Raw genomic sequence first — 23,101 nt, 5'->3', positions numbered from 1 at the left:
CTGTGTACTGGATGTAGAAACCTTGTTGGGCAGCACCATGTGGTCTAGCCTACCCTGGTTTAGTAGGCATATGATCATGGCTATGTTTTTCCTGTTTGCAGGTCATTTATTCAAACATGGGTCCTCTAACTAAGACCATTGTAGCTGTTACCCTGTTTGTAGAATGGTTCAATAAGGTGAGGAATTCAGTGCTCGTAAACTTCTTCTGAAATGTGGGCACAAGGCTATATAACTATCACACATGAAGTCTGTATCTTTGGGGTTTCCTTAATAATGCTACCTATTGAGAGGAAGCAACACAGGAGGGAGTTTTCTCCCAACCCTTCACCCACTTCTTTGGGCCTACAACAACAGCTTCTGAAGAGTTAAATTTCCCTTAGAAGTTAAAGATATTTTTTTTTAATGTTTTTATTCAGTGAGGTCCATTCACCATTCAGAGACAGAGTGAGGTTACCTTGTGTAGCTGCCTCAAAACCTGCCACAGAGGTCGGGGACACTGCCCAGCAAAACCACTGCAGTCAGAGGGAAAGGTGGATAGCACAGTAGTGAAACAAACTGATGTTACAAATGTCCAGGTTCCAGCTAAACCACAGGGGCAGCCACAGCCAGCAGCAGCAGTCGGCCCTTTGCAATGAGGAAGGATAAGCCAATTGGTGTGCCCAGCTCATGATGATGCAGAACCAGGGCCCTCAAAGCCAGCAGAGGAGCCTGAGATCGTCACTGAGTCCCTGTTGCTTGACAGTCTCTGCAGTCTGTGAAAAGACATTACGTGATTAGGGGGCGAGGCTTTTTTGGCTTGGTTGATTCAAGTTTGGGACTTTACACGTACAGGCATGCAACTTGATGGTACCAAAGCAAGACTTTTGGGACCCTTGGCCCAGGGTGTGGCCATTGAGCAGGCGTTCGTGAGGGAGTCAGGACCCCTTTCTTTCTGGGAGTGGCTTCTAGCAAATGTAAGAGAGGTTTGTTCACAGGGACAGACTGCAGGAGCACCATCATAAAAAGCCATGCAAGACCATGGAGGAAGGATCCAATGCCTGGACAACAGGATAATGACCCTAACGAAGTCAGGTGCACAGTGCAAATGTGGTGGAGTCTGGCACATCAGGGGCCATCTGAATACTCCAGTTTAATGCCAAACAAGCATCTCAGGGGCAACCAAGAGACAATGGGCTCTGTAGCAAGCAAATTTAGGAATTACGAGAGTAGGGTCCAAGGCCTGATGCAGACCCACATCTCTGCTGTAGAGACATTGGTTGAGAGTCTCAAGGATGATAATAAAAAACTCAGGGAGAGATGTTTATCTGTAGCACCAGTGCAAATCAGAGTCCTTGAAGTCATAGTCAGGCGCCCTCCAGACAGAGAGAGCGGGTATGCCTCACAAACTGACTTAAGATATTTCCTACTCAACCATGAAGAAGACATGAGATGGTGGCACAGGAAACCTACCTGTGTCCTGGCACCCTGAATACAAGAACTGAAGGAGAAAAGAAAAGGGAAGTCAGTGAGAGTGAGTGCAGTGCCAATTTCCCATGGGCAAGTATCTGACCCGCTGGAAGGTACCTCCCATATGTATTCACAAGAACTAGTATTAGAGGGGTCCTGCCTCTAGCCAGGTAGGGGCACCAGGGGATCACCATGTCTACTGGACTGTGTGGATATGATGGCCTGGCACGCGAAACCCACAAGAGTACAAGGCTTTAGTTGACACTGGTGCTCGCTGGTGCTCAGTGTATATTAATGCCACCAGGATGTGTGGGGTCAGAAACAGTCTCCATTTCTGATGTTACAGGGGGTTCTCAAGAGCTGAGGTTGTTGGAAGCTGAAGTGAGCTTGACTGGGAAGGACTGGCTGAAGCACCCCACTGTAACTGACCCAGATAACCCACGTATTTTGGGCATTGACTACATTAAGAACAGATACTTTAAAGACCCAAGAGGACATTGATGGGCTTTTGGAATTGCTGCTGTGGAGACGGAAAGAACAAAGTGGCTAAACACCTTGCCTGGACTCAGAAAATTCTTCTGTGGTTAGGACTTTTGAAGGTAGAAGAAAAGCAAGTACCGATTGCCACCTCAACAGTGCATCACCGGCAGTATCAAAAAATCAAGATGCCATGATCCCCATTCACAAGATGATCCATGAGCTGGAGAGCCAAGGAGTGTTCAGCAAGGCCCACTTGCGCTTTGGCTTCATTAGGCCTGTGTGGAAGTCTGATGGAGAATGGAGATTGACAGTGGACTATCATGGCATGAATGAAGTTACACCATCACTGAGTGTTGCTGTGCTGGTCATGCTGGAGCTCCAGTATGAGCTGGAGTCCAAGGCAGCAAAGTGGTACACCACTATTGACATTGCTAAAGCATTTTTCTTCATTTCTCTGGCAGCAGAGGGCAGGCCTCAGTTTGTCTTCACCTGGAGGGGTGTGCAGTACACCTGGAACTGACTGCCCCAGAGGTGGAAACACAGCCCCATCATCTGCCATGGACTGATCCAGGCTGCACTGGAGAAGGATGAGACTCCTGAACATCTGCAATACATTGATGACATCATCACGTGTGGGAGCAAGGCAGCAGAATTCTTTGAGAAAGGAGAAAAGATCATCCAGATTCTCCTGAAAGCTGATTTTGTCATCCAAAAGACTAAGGTCAAAGGACCTGCTTGAGAGATCCAGTTCCTAGGGATGAAGTAACAAGATGGACAGCGTGATACCCACCGAGGTCATCAACAAGATCACAGCAATGTCTCCGCTGACCAGCAAGAAGGAAACACAAGCTTTCCTAGGTGGCATAAGTTTCTGCAGAGTTCACATCCTGGGGTACAGTCAGTTAGTGAGCCCTCTTTACCGGTAACCTGCAAGAAGAACAATTTCCACTGGGGCCCTGAACAGCAGCAAGCCTTTGCCCAGATCAAGCAGGAAATCGCTCATGCAGTTGCCCTTGGCCCAGTCAGCATGGGACCACAGGTGAAGAATGTGCTCTACTCTGCAGCCAGGAGCCATGGCTTGTCCTGGAGCCTTTGGCAGAAGGTGCCTGGGGAGACTCTGGGCCAGCCACTGGGATTCTGAAGCCAAAGTTACAAGGGGTCCAAAGCCAACTACACTGCAGGAGAGGAGATCCTGTTAGCCTGTGAAGGAGTTCAGATTGCCTCAGAGATGATTGGGACAGAGGCCAACTTCTGGTACCCTGACTGCCAGCGCTGACTGGTAGATGTTAAAATGAAAGGTTCCCTCTACCTGTCATGCCACTGATGCTACGTGAAGTGGATTGCCTTGATTACACAGCGCGCCTGTATTGGAAACCCAGATCACCCTGGGATCTTGGAAATAATTATGAATTGGCCTCAAGGTGAGGATTTTGTTCTGACAGATGAAGAGCAGGAACAGGTGATGTAAGCCGAGGAAACTCCACCATACAATCAACTGCCGACTAAGAAACATGCTACACTCTTTTCAGTAATGATTCCTGTCACATTGTAGGAATGAACTGAAAATGGAGCCCCATGTGACAAGTTACAGAAGGTACCAAAGGAGAAGGTAGGTCAAGCCAGTTTGTGCAACTCAAAGGTATCCAGTTGGCCTTGGACATTGCTGAATGAGAGAAGTAGCCAAAGAATTACTTTTATACTGACTTTCGGGGATTGACATATGCTCCAGGGGGGTGGGTGGACAGATGGAAAAAGACCAACTGGCAGTGTAGAGGAAAACCAGTCAGGACTTGCTGAAGAATGGCAAGACATTGCCATTTGAATGGAGAAGCCACCTGTCAAAGTGTGTCATGTGGATGCCCATGTCCCCAAATGTCAGGCTAATGAGGAGGTGGAAAATGAACAGGTGAATCAGGCTGCAAAAATTGAGGTGTCACAGATAGATTTGGACTCGCAACACAAGGGAGAGCTGTTCCTAGCTCGATGGGACCACGATGCCTCAGGCTGTCAGGGCAGAGGTGCTACCTATAAGGGGGCATGAGACTGAGAGGTGGATCTAACTGTGGACAGCATCTCCCAGGTAATCCATGGTAGTGAAATGTGCACTGCCATCAAACAGGCCAAGCAGGTGAAGCCCCTATGGTATGGTAGGTGGTCGTCCAATATAAGTATGGGGGGGGCAGAACGATTACATCACACTGCCTCAAACCTGCCAGGGCAAGAGCTACATGCTCACAATGGTAGAAGCCACCACTGGATGGTTGGAAACCTACGCTATGCCTCACACTACTGCCTGGAACACCATCCTGGGCCTTGAAAAGCAGGTCCTTTGGAAGCATGGTACCCCTGAGAGGATTGAGTCAGACAATGGGACTCATTTCAAGAACATTTTATTAAACACCTGGGCTAGAGAACATGGTATTTAGTGAGCATACCACATTCCTTACCATGCACCAGCTGCTGGGGAAATTGAGCAGTGCAATGGACTACTAAAAACAACATTGAAGACAACAGGAAGTAGGACCTTCAAGCAGTGGGATCTGCACTGAGCAAAGGCTACAGGGTTAGTTAACACTAATGTTCCACTAAGCAAGGTGGCCCTGCCCAATCTGAACCCCTGTGTACCGCAGATGGCGATAAGATTCTAGTGGCACATATGAGAGGTATGTTAGGAAAGACTTATTTGGATGAATTCTGCCTCAAGCAAAGACAAAGACATTTGTCAGGTTGTCTTTGCTCAGGGACATGGTTGCACTTAGTAGGTGGTGCAGAAACATAACATATACCTCAATGGGACCTTGTTTTGGGGTGAACTGTCTGACATTGTACCTGTATCCGTATCTGCATGTATATATGTATATAATTAGGATAATGCATGAATGTCTGTAGTTAAAAGGTGTAAGTTCAATGTAACATGCTTGTATGGGAGAAAAATTTGGGGTGGATAATGTTGGAGGTTAGGTTTTCTCAAAGGAATTGCTTCCCATTTGTTGTCTTCCTGAGGCCACCGTTAACCCTGGGGAGGCTCAAGGCTCACATCGGAGCATCCCCTGGAGCCATGAGGGAGCCACTGTACACCCTCTGCCTCGCCCAATGGCGCCCCCCGCTGGTTGTGGTCATATCTGCAACCAAGGGGAAATTGCTTGACTGGTGGGAAAACTTACGATTTTTTTCTTTGTTGTTTTTTGTTTGTTCTGTTTTATAGATATATATTTTCTAGTAAAGAACTGTTATTCCTTTTTCCATATTTTTTCCTGGAAGCCCTGTATTTGTGAAGTTATAATAATTTGGAGGGAGGGGGCCAGCTTTCCATTCCAGGAAGGTTCCTGCCTTCCTTGGCAGACAAATGTCTTTTAAACCAGTTCACTGGATAACAAGCATAATAGTTTGAATCTGTCATATTTCCCAGTCATTCCCTGTAGTTTGTATTTAGATAGTAGGACTTTGCATATGTATGAAAATATTTATTCTGTCTTTTCCCATGTTACTTCTCTTGCAACACTGCTGTGACAATTCAAGACTAGAGATGAAATTGTGTGGTTTTTCTCTTCCCATTATGTACAGTGGGGGTCCCGAAAAAACCTGCTGGCAGTGAACAACATCAGCTCTGTGGTGATCCTCAGTGAGCAGGCCATGTTGGCCCATTTTCATCAGCAGGTGGCCGTGGTACAGGTGTCTCCCAACCTCTTCAATGTGACGATCTTCAGCACAGGAACCACTCACAGCCTTCGTGTTGACATGAATGCTAGTGGAGTCTTTGCTACTCAGGTTAATCGGTTTGGGTTTTTTTTTGTTGTTGTTATTTATTTGCCTAATCAGTTGCCTAGTTACGTTTATCAAGACCAAACTTCCTAAGTCTTTAAGAAAAGTCTTTTTTTTTAACATTCAACGTAGTGTGTTATGAAGGTATTGTTGTAACAGTAGCAATGGTGCTGCAGTGGAGCTGTTTTTTTCTAAGATAGAACAGGGACTCACAGGGAAATGCTCTAGGGTGCTCACTAGAACCCAGAGAACCTCTGGGCTGCTAAAAGCCTTCCAACCCAATGTCCAGAGGAACTAGTAACTGGTGGCTATTGTTGGGGAGTTCTTGCCATGTTACTGCATGAATTCCTGCATGCTTCCAAAAGGAACTAAAAGTATATATTTATTTGGTGTTTTGTTTGTTTGTTTTAGGATGCTGTAGTATTCTGGAATGGGAAGCAAGTGGCTGTCTTTGAGTGCTCAGGAGATACCTTCAGAAGTGCAGGTAGGACTTAAAACATTGGTCAGCGTCTGAATGCTTCTTTTCTTCCAATGTTATACGTTCATTCATGGTAGCTGATGCACTGTAAGCATAGAATCAAAGAACGGTTTGGGTTGGAAGGGACTTTAAAGCACATCTTGTTCCAGCCCCCCTGTCATGGGCCGGGACACCTTCTTCTAGACTGGAAAAACCCTCAGGGCTAGAGAAAGCTTTTATATGATGTAGTTAAATTACATTATAGAGGGCCTTGCACAAAACACCATGTGAGGCTAGAACTACTTCTTTTTATATTTTTTAAGTACACCATTGATTTGATCAAGAAGACCAATTTTTTCCTGCTTTTGTAGCTGTTGCTCCTGTTGCTTTTACAGATAAGACATGGCAATGACTATTGAACGCTTTTCCACTTTGCTTGAGAGAAAGTGTAATCAAAGGGTCTGGGAAAGAGGCTTTTTGTCCCAGCTCTCAAGAGAAGTTATCCTGTAAATTGCTCTGTACAGTGCCAAGTAGAGTAAATTAGGTTTTTAAATTATTAATTCTCCCCTAAATATTTCTGCCTCGAGAAATAAGTGGTGTAGAATTCCATCAATTCCATCCTAAATCTTGGGATTTGTCTTTTAAGAATCATTAAGTGTTTTCTGCTTGTCTATATTTACTGATATATTTTATAACTTTTCCATGCTGAATCATTGCTTTATTACCACCAAGGTCCTAACAGTCTACACCACTTCTGAAGTTATTGCAGAGCCACTGTTCTGACAGAGATTCTGTTATCCCCCTTCAATAGCAGTTCACTGAAGGGAAAAGTGAATTCTCTTACCAGAACCTCATACTGCACTTTTTTTTTTCTTTCTTTCACTCCCTGTATCAACTCTTTGCCCTTCCTTTCTCACTTGTTTCCATGGACAGAGTGTACCAACACCTGTTTATAATGGGACCCCCAGCTTTAAAATGTAGTGGCAGTATGGAAGAAGGCTAAAACACCAAGAAGCTGGGATTCAATAGTGACTGACAGATTGAAAAAGAGATTTGGTGCAAGATAGTGGAAATTGTGTGCTATAAGTTACTTTTTTTTTTCTTTTTACAGAACATATTTATTGTAATGATGGCTTTGTTGTGATTGTTCCAGGCTCTTTCCTTTGTGACTCTCCAGTTCTGTCTGTTCATGGAGAAAATCTGTACACAGTGGAGCCGTATCGGATCCAGGTCCGCACCTGGCAGGTAAGGACTGAGAAAACCATGAAGGGATAAAAAGACCTTGTTGTTTTCAAAGATTGGTGTTAGAGCTTAGAAGTAATGTGCATGATCTTCCTAAATCTATTAACGCTTCCTTGTCATAATGCAATACTCAAAATATATTTTGAGTATTTCAGCAGAAAGGTCTTTGACATTTTGTGTTCTTTAAAAAGTCTGCCACTCTGAACACTACTGCAGTGTAACTAATAAGTATTTATAGACTTTAAGACAATCTAAATTGCATGCAGGTTGAGATACATATACTACTTTCAGGAAGATGATCATACTGAATATTCTTACAAGATAATGAAAAATATCACTTGCACATTTTGTGTGAACCTTTGCAGCCTCTGCTAGTCTATGAGAACCAAAAAGAGCAATCTAATTATCAGAGTTCTGTGATACATAATTTTATTTAGGAAGCAAATATTTTATTTTAGAATGGGTGTGATTCATCACATAAATATAATGTATTTGTTTTTACAGCTATATATTTAAGGACCTTCAGGGACTTGATACTTCTGTATGTCTTTCACTTGGTAAAGGTTGTGTTACTAAAGAGGAAATTATTGCAGAAGGATGCCTTTAAATTTACACTTTTTTTGAGGTTATGTACATACCTGAAACCCAGATTGAATTTGTGTGTGTATGTTTCTCCTATTTGCTTGGAATGATTCATCTAACAGAGAAGTTCAGCAATTTGTGACTCAACTTGGTGACAAAATAAGTCCCTTCTAGTGAGGCTGTGGCCACACAAACCTGGTGTTACACATTTCTTCCCAGGGCACAGTTAAACAGCTGCTCGTGTTCTCTGAAGCAGAGGGGAATCCATGCCTCCTAGATGTCTGTGGGAATTTCCTGGCTGTGGGAACTGATCTGGCTCACTTGAAAATCTTTGATCTCTCACGCAGGTATTAATGAGGCTTTAAAAATAATCAGTTTATAGTTAAGTGTGTATTTTGTGGGAAATCTTTAGCTGTTTTTGATATGATGAAAAGCAACAGTCCCTTTGAATCTTGAGACAATACATGCAGCTATGTGAACTGATGGCATATTTCCAAAGCAAGGGAGAAACCATGGAATTATTAGGCAAGTCATGGATTGATGAGGATGATGATTATTATTTTAAAAAGAGGATACCATGAGGGATATTTGAGTGCATTTTAAAGTGTGTGGAGAATTTATGGATGATCAAGCTAAGGATGTCCCATTTCTTTTAGTATCTTGAACAAGACTTGAATCTCAAAAGAGCTGAAATAAAGCCAGGTCTTGTATTTCTTCATAAATCAGGAAACTTGTTGCAGTGAATCTATGGAGAAAGTGAACCTAGAACTGTAGAGACTCTGTTCTTTCTCCTGTTTAGGTTAAGGAGTTTACCTGACTTTGTTCAAAGGTTGCTATACTCTCATACTGACGAGCGTGAAAAAGATACTGACATGACGTTCATTTTGAAAATGTAGCTGCTGATGACAAACATAATTTTGAAAAGCTTAAAAACCTGAAGAGTGAAACAGATTCTGTTCTTCTTTGCATGCTGTCACCAGAGGAATGCTAAAATCTAGTTAGTTGCCATCTGGAAACTTCTTGGGTTGAGATCACACACATTCCCCCTGGGACAGTTCGAAGGTTATTAGATTCGAGCAGGTTGTAACTAGCATAAATATTGGATTATGATGTTTGATAGTGAGGAAAAAATAGATTTACTCATGCATGCTGTGATAAATTTTTGCATTTGGTACTGAAAATACCCTTTCTCAAATTATGACACTTTAATTTCAGGGGACTGTAATTGGCTGAGAGCAAATGTTATTTTTATAGAATCAAGCATGTTTTTTTTTACGAGATTGTATTATAGCTCTAAATTGCTGTCACTTCAAATTACTGTCACTTTTTGCTGCATTCTTTCGTTTCATGAGATTTGTCCTCTTTGTTGCTGACTGATTTCTGGGTTTGTATCTATAACAGCAATAAAATCCTTTTGAGATAATAAAATATATAAATGTGCCCTGCTAATCACATTTCTTTACTTCTGCTGCACTGTGTGCTTCCCGTACACAGAACTTTTATGTGAATGGACTCTATTCCAAATTCATGGTACTGTTCAGCTTATTTCTGTAGGAAAAGTAGGCCTCTGAATTGAGAATTATGTTCAGATGTTCTTGCTGTATAGCCATGTTTTGGGAATCCTGTAGAAACACTGACATTTATTCTTGCTGATTCATTGAGGAAAGAGTGTCTGTTAACTTAGTCCTGAAAGAAAGGCAGTGGCAGCAATCCTCTGGAGAGGAAGTGGGACACAACTGGGGCAGTTGTATCATATAGTCAAAATATGCTTTTGAAATATGCTTAAAAGTCTTACCCATAATTTGGTAAATTGCCAGTTGCTTGCCACAATATAATTGAAGTTTATTCCTTCCCACAGAGAGGCAAAAGTGCACTGCAACAGCAAGAGTTTATCCAAGCTGCTTCCTGGCCATGGAGACATTTTGTCTGTGAAGTGCAATGCTAATGGCAGCAAAGTCAGCATCCTTGTCAGCAGGGTGAGGCACAGCTCTTCACTCACTGTCTGGGACTTTTCTATTGGTTCATAGGCTGGTGTGGGTCGAGATTACTGAGGACGCAAGAATCACTTCTCAGAAATAAACCTACCTGGTCCAGGCAGTGTATTGAGTCATATAATGAAGTGTCGTGTCCCAGCATTATTTAAGATCTCTTAAGGCTTTGTTCTGTGTTGGAATTCAGAAAAGGAATATTTTAGTTACAAAAGCTGCTTTGTAGCATTTCAAAGAAATCTAAGGCTCGCTTGTTGGAATAGAAAACCAGAAATTTTCTGATATTTCTTAGTAAGAATGACCTCATGTGATTACTAAGAAAGAAAGCTGAGGGCATGAAGCATATGGGATAAACTTACCTAATTCTTCTTTTTGACTGCATGCTCCAGCACCCTTTGTTTTCCTTTCTTGTAGGTGGATGGGAACATTGATTCCAAGATCTGTTTCTATGATGTTGAAATGGACCAAGTTACGCTGTTTGATTTCAAGGCTGAACAGGGAGATGGTAGAGAGAACCTTTCTGCTGGACAAAGCATTGGCAAGTAAGGAGCTTTTGCTTCAAGAAGCATTAATGGTGGATTTAAGACGGAAATCTGCCCTGTGGAGACAAGCACATCCTGATTCTGACATTCCTCCATCTTGGGAAGGAGTTTGTATGAATTTAATTCTTTATTTCTAAAGAACTAATTAACACTGAATTGTATGTCCATCAAGCTGCATTCCTATCTATTCCAATAATCCGAGCTAGGGAGTGTTGTGGTTTGACATTGGCCAAACGCTAGGCGCCCGCAACAGTTATTCGCTTACCCTTGTCTTTAAAGTTGGGTAGAGAGGAGGGAAGAAAAAAAAAAGGAATTAACAGAGGGTTCATGAGTTGAGATAAGGACTGGGAGAAAAACACTCTAAGGGCAAGATGGGTTTAAATTTAAAGGTATAAAGTATATTTATTATTAACAGAGTCAGAGGAGGATCATGAGAAGTAAAATAAGCCCTTAAAACAGCTCTTTTCCTGCTAGCCCTTCCCTCCTTCCCACCCTGCAGGGAGATAGGACATGGTAGTTTTGGTCAGTTTGTCACTCAAGATCTTCTTCTGTTCACTCAGGGAGAGGAGTCTTTCCTCTGCTATGCCATGGGGTCCCTCCCACAGGCAAACAGTCTTCCCAAAACTGTTGTGACATGGCTCACTTGTCCATGGGGTGCAGTCCTTGAAGGATAGGCTGCTCTAGTTTGGAAGCAAGGGCTCTCTCTCTCTCTCTCTCTCTCTCTCTCTCTCTCTCTCTCTCTCTCTCTCTCCCCCCCCCCCCCCCCCCCCAGGTCTTCTACTAGACCACAGCTTTCTCTAGCATCCACCTGCTCCAGCAGGAGCACTTTTCTTATGGGCTGTGAGTGGATTTCTGCGTCCCCCGTGGACTTCATGCATTACCAGGTGACAGTTTGTTTCAGCATGGTCCTCACCATGGCTTGCAGAGGAATCTGAGCACTGATGCTTGGAGCACCTCCTCCCTCTCCTTTTCCACTGACCTTGGTGTCACCATCTTGTTCTCCCTCACGTGTCTTCACTTCCTCCTCTTCTTTGACTTGAAAAAAAACTGCTGCTTGTAGTTACCATTGTCAACAAGTTCCACTAATTCAAAGATTCTTGCAGGATCCTGCAATGCTGAGAAGTTGATCCTGTCTAGGTTGCGTGTCAGGGAATTGCTCACCATGCTTTCACTGCCAGCCGGGCAGGCCTGCCACCCTTGCAGGGGCAGTGGTGGCTGCCATGGTGCTGGTGCTGTTGAACACCTCTCTTCATGTAGGGCACTCAGAGGGGGAAGCTGCCCCTGCCTTTCTGCCTGTGGTGCGGCTGGCCAGGGGTGCCCAGGCAGGCAAGGCTTGCCTTGGGCTGTGCCAGCATGGTGGTGACCCTGGCGCCTCCCCACTCCAGGGGGAAATCTGCATATTCTCTGTTCTGATTCTATTCTTAAACACGTTATCACAGAGGCATTACCAACCTCTCTAATTGGGCCAGCAGCATGTCCATCTTCAGAGCCATCAGAGATTGGCTCTGTCAGATATGGTGGAAGCTTCTAGCAGCTTCTCACAGAAGCTACCCCTGAGGTGCATGCCCTCCCCTGCAGCCAATCACCAAGCTATGCCAAATCAACACACCCTGAAAGCAAGCTCAAAATAAACAGTAGGTAGTTCTTCAGCCAACATGCAGCTGAACCAAGGAATTCCTTGCAAAGTCAGTAAAGAAGATGAAGGACGCGCTTATGGAGATACTGGACAAATTCATAGAAGAGAAATTCAGGGAGAGCTACTAGCACTTTGGAAGCTATATCAAGCTAGAGATCTCTGAGGAGAGGATGATTTGCTGTTGGGGGTTTTATACAGAGGTATTACATGATTAGAATCAGGATCCAGATCTTTAAATTTAAAAAAAAATCTTGGAAAGCTACCCTTCCTTGAAGACTTTACATAATAGGGAACTGAGAAGAGGACATTTTGAAGGTCCTTTTAGGAATAAAGGTATTTTTAAAATATAATAAAAATTGAGTTTGTGTGGGTAAAAACTCTTGACTTCTCTATTTAGAGCTGATGCCTTTCTGTCCATGCAAACTGTGCTGTAGGAAGTGCATTAGAAATCCTAGCAGCACAATGCAGTGAAGTGGGAATGCTTGTGAAAGTATGGTGTAATATTAGAGTAAAAATTCCCATTTGATTTTACAATAATTTTTCTGACTGTATTTTTCTTGAGAAAAACCAGCATTGGAACAGGTGGATTGCTTTTTTAGCTACTATCTGCTATGGGTATTACAAGCAAAGAAAAGGAATTACCCTCCTTACCACTGAAAGTCAGAAGAAACTACCCAGCTCATCAAAAACTAAGGCCAATGCAAATCTGGGGCCTTATGTCCTGGTTAGTTATGGAGTAGTGCTGTCAAGAGTTAAGTGAGGAAGTTGTTTCCAAGTGCAGTATCTTGTGTAGCCCAACAGAAGCCAACCCAAGCCAGGAATGCTGTTTTACTGTTTGAGTGTTAAATACTGTCTGTATGAATAATCCATTTATCTGTGCATCCTTTTGAGGCATCTTCAAATTAGAGTGAGTCAACTCAGCAGAAAGTGATGATAATCTACACCTCTTCTGCTTCTCTTCCTGCCTCCTGAGGCAAAATCTAAACACTCCCAGTTTTTTTTACACAAATTCTTTTTTTGATTTGCAATTTACTGATTTTGAATTCCATGGCAGGGAGAGGACTTAGGCCATTTCTGCACCTCTTTGAATGTCTCTTTCAATTTGCCCTCTAGCCCTACTCCAGTCCTCCCCACAACTTCCACCTTTCAGTGGTGACAGCAAGTGAGGAAATACTTAAATGGCATCTTTGGTTTTTCTTTTAAATAATTTGACATTTTTTCAGAAGAATGAATACTAAGCCATTGCTAAAATAGTGTGATTCTGTATGTCTGGAGTCTTGACACACTGAAGTAGTATTGAAATGCCCAAAGGAGGCAGTAGGATGCTATTATTTTAACTACTGACAGAGACTGGCTTTCCCAAGTGTTCTGGTTCAGGTCAAATTTGGGAGAGAGCCCCCAGAGGGGTTCCTCTAGAAAAGCAGATTCAATTGGCCCTTCTTCCCCACTGTTTTGGGAGAAAATACCTCCTTGGAGAAAAGTGGAAAAAACTGTTTATTAAACAATAAAACCTAAACAATATTAAACAATAAAACCCCTTGTTGCTCCAAAAGAGATGACAAACTGAGAAAGTCCCCTCCCCACGTTGCAGTTCAGCTCACACAGGCTCTTATCAGTCCCTCCGGTGCTGGAAATGTTGTGGGCTGGGCCCAGCCTGGTGGGCCACAGGTGCTAGCTGCCAGTGCTCTTCTGGGTGTTCAGTCCAGGGCAGGTTTAAACAAGGCCAAAGAAAAGGGGAAAAAGAAAAAAAAAACCACGGTCCAGGGAACTTCTTTGCCTCAGCTAGCTAAACTAACTAAAAGCAAAGGAGAGCTCTGTCCCACTGTCTGTTCATCCCCAGACAACACAGTCCAGGAGCAGGAATGTGGAGGAGTGAGTGCAGTGTCTCAAAAAAACTGCATGCTTCTTCTCTCCCCCACTTCACTCTCTGCAACAAGTCTTAAAGGTGCAAAACTTATTATTCAGCATAAACAGAACAAGACTATTGGGGATAAAAGCATCATATATCAACCCAGGACACCAAGGCTGCAGGGGAAGTCCTTGTGCTGTTCCACATGCCTTAGAATTCTTGACATGCAGTAGTCAGGTGGTGGTTGATCTCTTCTCCCAGGTAACATTCAATAGGATGAGAGGAAATGGCCTCAAGTTGTGCCAGTAAAGATTTAGATTGGGTATTAGGGAAAATTTCTTCAGGTGGAATTGTCAGGCATTGGAACACGGTGGCCATGGCAGTGGTGGGAACACTTCCTTCCTGGGAAGTGTTCAAAAAATGTACGAATGTGGCACTCTGGGACATGGTTTAGTGGCGAATGTGGTAGTGGTGCTGGGTGCATGGTTGGACTTGGTGATTTTAGAGGACTCTTCCAATCTTAATGAGTCCATGGTTTGAAGACAGAGCTGAGGTAACCCCTGTGTTACAGCAGCAGGCACTGAGGTAGATGCTCAAGGGTTTCTGTAGGACCTGCAATCGCAGGGCAGGCAGATTTTGAGTACCTATTTTTATAGGTGGTACCAACTTTTTTTTCTATAGAAATGCTGTATGTCCTGTCACCACTCTCAGTGTAACAGACCAAACTAGAAGTGTCGTTGCCATGTGTAAAATGTTAGGAGTCAGGAAAATGTATCTGGTTAATGTTCTAATACAGAGTGTAAATAACTGAGAATGATCCCTTGGCTTTATTTACACTCATGCAATGAATGGGCTGGAATTACTTTGTCTCCCTTTCTACATTTTTTCTTGTCTCTTGGTAGGTTTGTAGTGGAGTATCCAGAGTTGCACAGTCACATCCCTGCTTGCCATTTCTGGGACCAGAGTGAACCAAGACTTTTTGTATGTGAAGCAATTCCTGAAAAAGGCCTCCAATCTCCAGACCAAAAGAAAATCCAGGCTGAGGGCACAGTATGGTCTTTTTTATTTGTTTTATCTTTTTTTACATGGAGTTCTCCCTGTCCAAGTAGTAAATCCTTTGTGCTTCATTAAAGATATAGGAATGGGTAGTACATATTACTACATGCAAAAATGAGTAGTGACCCCTGTGTTTGCTGTCTGTGCTTGGGGCAGTCCCTCTATGGCAGCTCTATGGCTTAGGCCAAGCTTGCATACAGTGAAGAAGAAAAAAGGGGATTTCTTTAGCTGTGATAGAATTTTGGGAATGACCATAATGCAAGCTTCTATCTGGACTGCAGTTTTTCAGGTGACATTATTGGGTGGATGGATAATCTAGAAGTTTGTAATTTAAAAAATTGCTGATTTTTTTATCTTGAGTACACTTTTAGCAGCAAGAATTAACTTGATAGATTAACAGGGACACTACTGTTGAGGTGAACAGAGAAATACGCTCTTCTACCCAGTCCCTCCCATCTTCTGCTTTTCTGGAGAGATATTGTGCATTTTTATGGACTTCCCAAATTATCTGTTATGGTCTTTTTTACATTAGAAAAAAATTTCATTTTTATTCATCACCAATTATCTAATCAAAGATTTCTTTCATCATACAAACAATTCTTCCTTTCTTCCCCTGCTATTCTACTTGTAGTGCTCCTTACCACTTTGTACAGAACTGCCTATCCTGCATAAACATTGCATTGGTTTGACACATCCATTTTAATCTCAAGTTTTTTAATTGTGCCTTATTTTAACTAATCTTATAAAATTAGGTATAGAAAGCTCTTTTTGTCTTTTGTTGGTTAAAATGACCCTAGAAGAATCATGAAAAGATCAAAGTAAAAAGGAGAAATGGGATAGGGATATGGATGTCTCAAAAGGCCTGGCTAGGGTCTTCTAGCAAAGAGAAGAACAATTGAACCTAATATTACTCAAGTAAAAAACTTTAAAATGCTTGGCTTCTAAGTAAAGTTGAAAAAAAGATATAAAAGGAATGCAACTTCTTGCCCCTTATTCAACAAAACATTTTACTGTCTGCTTATGCCTTAGTAAATGACAAGTCTGATTAACTTCTGCTGGAAATAAATGTTATTTTAACTTGACTCAGGTCAATACTTAAACTGTTAGAGGAACTATTTTTGCATGGATGATATATTTCCTGGGAACTCAAAGCAGTCAGTGAGCTGATAAACTTACAATGGGAATAATATAATGTTTAAAAAAAAAAAAAGTTTTTACGGCCCCTTCCAACCCCAACCATTCTGTGATTCTCTTATTCTGTGATTCTGTTTCTTTGCCCTGAGCCAGATCTCTCAGAGAGATGCCTGAAGCAGCCATCTGTGCCAGGGGCATTTCTCTTTCTGGTGGGTGAAGCTGGTTGCAGAGGCAGAGGTGGAGGTCCCTGTGCAGGAGGAGCAGTCTGGAATGCAGAGCGAGGTGCTGGCTGCTTGCTGCAGGGAGGAAGAGTGTGGATCTGCCCTCCCAGCAGCTGTGTGTCTGAATGTAGAGGTCATACTATTCTCAAGAGAAGCTTCTGCCAAGTGAATATGGAAAATAAAAACAAAAAGAAGGATATTGCAGCATAAAAATAAAATAGTGCTTCACTTCCCTTTCCAGATGGATGTTTGGATTATATCATTCTTCAGCACTGAAGAGCATGGCCTTTTGCTGCAGGACAGCTTTCCATTGCCTTCATCCTACCAGCTTCTTCTCGGCATAGAGGTGCCACATTATTACTTTGCAAAAAAGGTGAGGTAATCTCTTAAGAATTCTTTCCCTTCCCAAAAATTCAGACTTTCCACTGTACAGGGATCAAATTTAACCAAATTGAGTCTGGGGTAGGTAGAGCTATTCCAATGGCAGGGGATGCATCACATGTAGAAATGGCATAAAGATAATTCTGATGCAGATGAACTTAACAGAATTGTGGAATTTGTAGTGAGATGGTTTTTTATGGGTATTGTAAACTGAATGTGATGTACAAGTGTACAAGAAACAGGAATTACCAGGTAATGCAATTGAAAAAGGGATGTGGAAAAAACTCTGCTTTATCTAGTCACTGTTTTTATTGCAAGTACAAGAGGGGTGTGTGTGTGAGATTTATTTAGGCCATATGACAGGACATATCATACTGGCTTTGGCAGAAGCATCCTACTTCCTTGCAGGAATACCTAAGAGAGCAAGAATAGTCATCTTGCACCATCAACAAGTGCCTGTGTGCTGCAAATGCCAAGAATGCAGGCTCAATTCTAAAACTTGATTTCAATCCAAAATTGTTTGCATCTCAGGTAAATAATACCCTACATAATTCCATGCATACTAGGCGAGCTGCAGCCTTTCACCTACAAATTGGTTTCTGGTGAAGTTCTGACCTGAGTTTCCTGGTGCTTCTTAGGATGAGGATTTGCTCTGTTCCTGTCTTGTAGGGGGAGTCCAACAGAGCCCATTTACTATACTAATGTATTTAGTTTTGTAAAATCTACGGGAAATTAATATTAAGGAGATTTTCTAATCTCTACTTGTGTAGTTTGGGAGCACTGTTAGACAGGGAGAATGTATCTACTTAGTATGTTCAGATTCAGAACAGCACTTTGCAATTGATTTTCTTCAAAGCACTGTCTGTTGTCAATCTTCCTGTGCAGACTGAGCTTTTAGTGTTATACTGTGTTTTACTTTCCTTTTTCCTTTAAATTGAAGGATCAAATGTGGTATGCTGCATTTTCCAATCTTTCTTTTTAACATTTCTCCATCATGTCTCATGCTATTTTACTTTGATATTGTTTCTTTTTTTTTTGACTTTGTATGGATTGTTGCTGCCATTAGTTGTGTTTTCGAAGGGGATGTATCTATAAACCTGTAAGTATCTGCATTGCTTTGGTGCTCTTCCTTCATCCTCTGCTCCTCTCTTGCTTCCATTTTCTTGGTAGGTGGTTGTCTCTTTCTGATGATGTCACTTTTTACATCACTTGTATTCATTTGGGAAACCTAATTTAGTAAAAGAGCAGAGTCTGCTGTAAATACAGTAAATCAAGTTGATACAACAAGCCTTGTTGCCCAGGTTTCATTCCAGGGTTTCTCCTTGTTCACCATAATGTCTTTACTGTCCTGGTTCCAGAAATTCCTCAAGTTCTAGTCAAACAGATTTGCGCTTTTGATTTCTGTCTTTTACTTTACCCAGCACTTCCATTGTATTATAATATAATACAACTTTTATTAGCTTCTGTATACCTTAAAATTTTGTTATCTTATGTAACTATCCGATTAGGGTAGAGTGTACATGGACTTTGGCATCCTTCATGACTCAGATGATCTTCCTCTGTGCCTGGCTTGGGAAAGTTTCCTTGTTACACTCCAGACAGATCATTTGACATTGAGGATTGAGACTTTATTGGTTTTCTGCATAATGATTGAATTGCTTTGAGTTGCCTTTCAGTGGGTGGGGAAAGTACCCCTGAAGCTTTAGAACTGCCAATTGTAAGGGGAAGGGTTTGAACCTAAAGTTCAGTATTCATAAGATTTACATGAAGGCAAGGATAGAAGAATTTGGTCTGTATAGTTAACTTTCAGAACAGCCGACTAATATTTGAGAAGAGACTAAACTTGGAGAGAGATGCTTATCTGAAATCTTCAGAAATTTGGGAACTTAACAGTTGCTATTATAATAGTAGTAATATTAATATACATGTTTCTATATATAAAAATAATAATGAATGGAGGTTACCTTTCTGTGGTATATTACCAGTCTCCAGTGATCACTAACATGCTGTGATTGTTCCCTGCAATATGCTAATCTCTTCTATGATATTCCATATTTTGTGGCATTTTCTAGAAAGCTCTGAAACTTCCCAACTATTGATGCTATTGATTATGGTCCTGCAGATATAAAAAACTTAGACTGCAGTGGGAATAATGCAATAATTCCATGTACAAAGGAGTAAGTGTCAACGTGCTTGATACGTATGTGACAACCTTCTCTTTTTAGCTGGGAGAAGCTGAGAAGGGAGCATCAGAGTCTGGCTCAGGAACAGTCTCTCAGATGGCTGCAAGAAGACCCATGAGAGATTTCACTGGATTGGGAGATTGTGATAAGACCACCCAGGATGCCATGCTGAACTTCAGCTACTATCTCACTGCTGGAGACATGGATGAGGCCTTCAAATCCATCAAACTGATAAAAAGGTATCAGAACTATTTGCATCTATTTCTTCATGGGTGCAGTTTATTTTTGTTAAAAGTTTGTATGAAGTGTAAATCCTCCTAGATCCTCCTTACCTTTTCCCTCTCTGATTTCATTCTCCCTTTCATTTTTAACCAGATGAAACATCTTTATCTCACAGACATTCTAAGCATTCTCTGCTCATTCTTTGTCTATAATACATTGTGGGTTATTTTTTGCTAAAAAAGAAAGAATTACTGATAACCTGCAACCTTATGCTGTGTCTGAATAGCAAAAATGTCATCACTAGAAGAAAATGAACCTTCACAATTTTATTTATACATCTAAAATAATCACACCAATACTGAGTGTTACAGATTTACCAACCACATAGCCGATTTTTAAATTCACATGTACATTATTATAATATGGATATTGCAATATTAGAGGAAATAATATAATGTCTCTTAAATAGTCCAATATTTTATTTTAAAAACCACTGCATTTAATCATAACATATTATTTCTGGAATTCTTTTTTTTTTCCCAGAAAATCAATGCAGACAGGTGAATACTAATCTTAGTTGGTTTTTACAAACCTACTGCTAGAAGAAACTCTTTGTCAGCTTTATGGTATTTCCCCTGACAGTCTAGAGCAGTGCAGTTGTTCTAGAGCATCAGTCTCTGTGGAGTGTTGCTCATTTGGAACATGGTGCAAAGCAGCAGTTGGGGTTGAGTTTCTTATCACATCCAAACTGAGTGCAGAACAGAACTCAAGAGCCAGCTTGATGATCACATTTTAACAAAGTGTAGTAATAGTGATAAAGAAGCAAAGCAGTGTACTCAGCTGGCAGCAACACAATAGTCCTGAGGAATTTGTAACACTCACGGCTCATGGTCCTTGAAACCTATCACTAATTTTGCTTAGAGCAGCATTCTGACACCTGTCATTGCCTCAGGTTCCTTTATCCCATATATTCCTGCATAATAGTTTTTGACGTGTTGTTTTTCTTTCTGAAAATTATATGCATATGACTTTTGTGAGGCCATGTGCTTCTCAGGGTAAGGCTTATAAACACTATACCTAATTCTAAAGGCATTAATTTTTCACTTCATTATCATATTAAGTTATCAGGCAGGTTGTTTTTAAATCTCAAAGTCCTGAAGTCCTGTATATTTGTCTTATTCTCCAGTCTGGGTGCTTGAGTGGCAGCTCTCTTCTCCAATATTCCTTATGTTATGTGACTCTGAGCATTGCTGGGCAGAGCTGGTGTCCTGTCATAGCATTCTAATGCTACTGCAAATGTTATAACTAGCTGGAGAGAAAATAAACCAATTTGGGCTGGAATATTTCTTTCTTGTAATTATTCCCAACAATGTATTTTAATCACATATCTGATTCTTAGGGAGTTCTGGTAGCCTCCTGTGGACATTTTCCCTCAATGTAATACTGAAACATTTTTTCAGCAGCATGTGTGGCCTGTTCTAGCTGTGTACCCTTCTCATTTTTAATGTCTGTCTACACATAGGACACTAGCAGACCTGTGTCTCAGGATACAAAAGAAATGTCTGAAAAAAATGCAACTTAATTCTTCTGCAATCCCTTTCCTTACATGAGAATAGTTAGAGTTGCTTTTGCTTTTTACTCTCTGGTCTGTTCTGGGACTGGGAGCAGGTGTTGCAGCTAATGAGAATCCATTCCTTGTAGAGAGGTGAATAGAAGGACTAGAAGTCATGAAATTTAGACAGCTTTTAAACCCATCACTTAATCTATAGTGAGTTTTCTGCTTTCACAGATTGCCTGTTAACTCCCAAGCTATTGTCATTGGTCTCCTATAGCTTTTTGTTTTATTTTTAAGGAGCAGAAGAACTTGATGCAGACAGAGAAATTGTGTTTGGTTCCCTCTTTCCTGTATTCTCATTGCACACACTTGGTATCTTTCTGGCTGACCCTGCTGCCATGCAGCCAACGCAACAATTCTGTGCTGTACAGCAGAAGGAGAGTGCAATATAATATTTTATATAATTATATATTTTTATATATATATATATATATATAAAATTATGTGTTTTATACATATGTATATAGATGGAGCCCATCTGAATAATGATTGAGGGCCTCTGCCCACACAAGTGAACATTGTGATGTCTTTCAACCCTTAAATTATAGCATATATTTATAGAAAATAACTCCAATGCAGATCTCCTTGGACATCTGTCACCTTTCAAGTGTGCTCTTTCAGCATGGTGACTCAACATAGTCATTTTCCAAGCCCTGGCGAAAGCGAGCGGTCAGGGTGCGGCTGATGACGATGACCCGGGGCGCCATGCAGTCCTCACGCCTGTGCAGGATGTTCCAGATGAGAATGGCAGCTGCCAGGGTGGCCAAGAGGCAGGCTCCGATGTTCAGGTAGCAGGACCATGAGAGGTTGGTGTATGGTCCGATACGGTAGAACGTCACCAGTCCGATAACCAGAACAAAACCTGCAAACAGAATGGCAGAGTTATTTTTAATGAGTTATTCTCTTGAATTTCTGTAGTGGCAAAATGCCATAGAATCTCAACATTTACAGACTCACTCATAAGTCCGTAGAGCCTTTCCATCCCTATTTTGATGTGCTGGATGTGTTTTTGAAGGCATATTTGGGCCTCATGATACATTCAAAGAGAGTGCCTTAAACAGAGGCTCAATATTAAGTTTTAATCTGTTCACTCTAATTAAAATTTCCTACACCCACTTGTATTTCACCTTGGGTTTTTTCTCCCAATCATTTGAATCACTTACACAGATGTCCTTTTTCTTCCTTCCATTGCCAAAAGAGAAAACAGCTGTATTAATGATGATAATAATAATAATTTCAAAATATTTTTTTTTCACAGTATGTACTCTTATTCTGAAATTTAAAATGTTTATTAAGGCAGGCAACTATGTAAACTGCAAAGATGATGAATAGCTAAATATCTTACAGAAATAATAAAAAGCATTGTATAGAAACTTAAAAAAGGGAAGGTGAAATAAATGGAACTTTGTGGTCCTACTTTTTCCTGCTGGAAAAAGGTTATTATGAGACAGTAGTAATGTCATGCTTCCAGAAGCTCTTGAAGGCAAAATTTCTATTGTCCTCATAACTTTAAGCACAGTACTAAGTTCCCTAAAAGGTAGGTAATATTAGAGTAATAACAGTGCACTTGTCTAGCATTTCCATTCAGATGTCACAAAGTGATTTGCAAAAAAAAAAAAAAAACCAACTAAAAAAAAAGAAAAAAATCTCAATCTCTTTGGTGGTTACATTACTGATGAATAATAGTAATGTTATTTCAGAAGTGAGGTTGTGTAACTGTTCTAGTTATGCAGGAGACCCATGTTAGATCAAGGGGCAATCTGCATCCCTTTACACCTCCTTTTTTATGTTACACCTGCCCATTCCTTGAAGAATGCATTGATAACCACATGATTACTTTTCTGCCCTCTGTTTATTGTATTATCAGAGAACCATACAATCCCAAGATGGTTTGGGTTGGAAGGAACCTTAAAACTCATTGCATTCCACCCTCTGCCATGGACAGGGACACCTCCCACTATCCCAAGTTTCCCCAAGGCCTGTCCAACCTGCCCTTGGACACAGCCAGGGATGGGGCAGCCACATCTCTGGGCACCCTGTGCCAGAGCCTGCCCACCCTCACAGGGAAGACTTTCTTCCTAATTTTTCATCTAAACCTGCTCTCTGACAGTTTGAAGCCATTCCCTTGTCCTGTCGCTCCATCCCTTGTCCCCAGTCCCTCACCAGCTCTCCTGGAGCCCCTTTAGGCACTGGAAGAGGCTCTGTGGTCTCCCTGGAGCCTTCTCCTCTTCTCAAGGCTGAACATTCTCAGCTTTCCCAGCCTGGCTCTGGAGCAGAGGGGCTCCAGCCTAGTCTTTCTTTCTGT

The 23,101-nt window shown here is 41.6% G+C and overlaps 2 protein-coding genes across 4 annotated transcripts in view; one reads left to right on the top strand and one right to left on the bottom strand.

Annotated features, from left to right (window-relative positions):
- Positions 1–23,101, top strand: part of IFT140 (intraflagellar transport 140) — an 85,256-nt gene that overhangs the window by 21,714 nt on the left and 40,441 nt on the right. For 2 of the 3 annotated variants that reach the window (XM_071444600.1, XM_071444602.1), the window contains exons 10-19: positions 102–176; positions 5,491–5,694; positions 6,100–6,172; positions 7,299–7,390; positions 8,189–8,316; positions 9,828–9,945; positions 10,372–10,499; positions 14,887–15,034; positions 16,637–16,768; positions 19,002–19,198. In XM_071444600.1, the coding sequence (XP_071300701.1) occupies positions 102–176; positions 5,491–5,694; positions 6,100–6,172; positions 7,299–7,390; positions 8,189–8,316; positions 9,828–9,945; positions 10,372–10,499; positions 14,887–15,034; positions 16,637–16,768; positions 19,002–19,198 (1,295 nt within the window). The remainder of the gene's footprint in view (positions 1–101; positions 177–5,490; positions 5,695–6,099; positions 6,173–7,298; positions 7,391–8,188; positions 8,317–9,827; positions 9,946–10,371; positions 10,500–14,886; positions 15,035–16,636; positions 16,769–19,001; positions 19,199–23,101) is intronic. The other variant, XM_071444601.1, reaches the window with a different exon arrangement.
- The window catches only part of LOC139598337 (transmembrane protein 204-like), a 63,877-nt gene continuing 60,268 nt past the window's right edge, over positions 19,493–23,101 (bottom strand). Inside the window, exon 3 of the mRNA XM_071444616.1 lies at positions 19,493–21,658. Within this exon, the coding sequence (XP_071300717.1) occupies positions 21,414–21,658 (245 nt within the window). The 3' untranslated portion in view covers positions 19,493–21,413. The remainder of the gene's footprint in view (positions 21,659–23,101) is intronic.

This window comes from Agelaius tricolor, unplaced genomic scaffold, assembly GCF_023055355.1.
Source record: "Agelaius tricolor isolate 1412-34295 unplaced genomic scaffold, bAgeTri1.0.p SCAF_19, whole genome shotgun sequence".
In the NCBI taxonomy this organism is placed as follows: domain Eukaryota; kingdom Metazoa; phylum Chordata; class Aves; order Passeriformes; family Icteridae; genus Agelaius; species Agelaius tricolor.
Note: the sequence above shows the minus strand (reverse complement) of the source record. Positions and strands in the feature narration are given on the sequence as shown.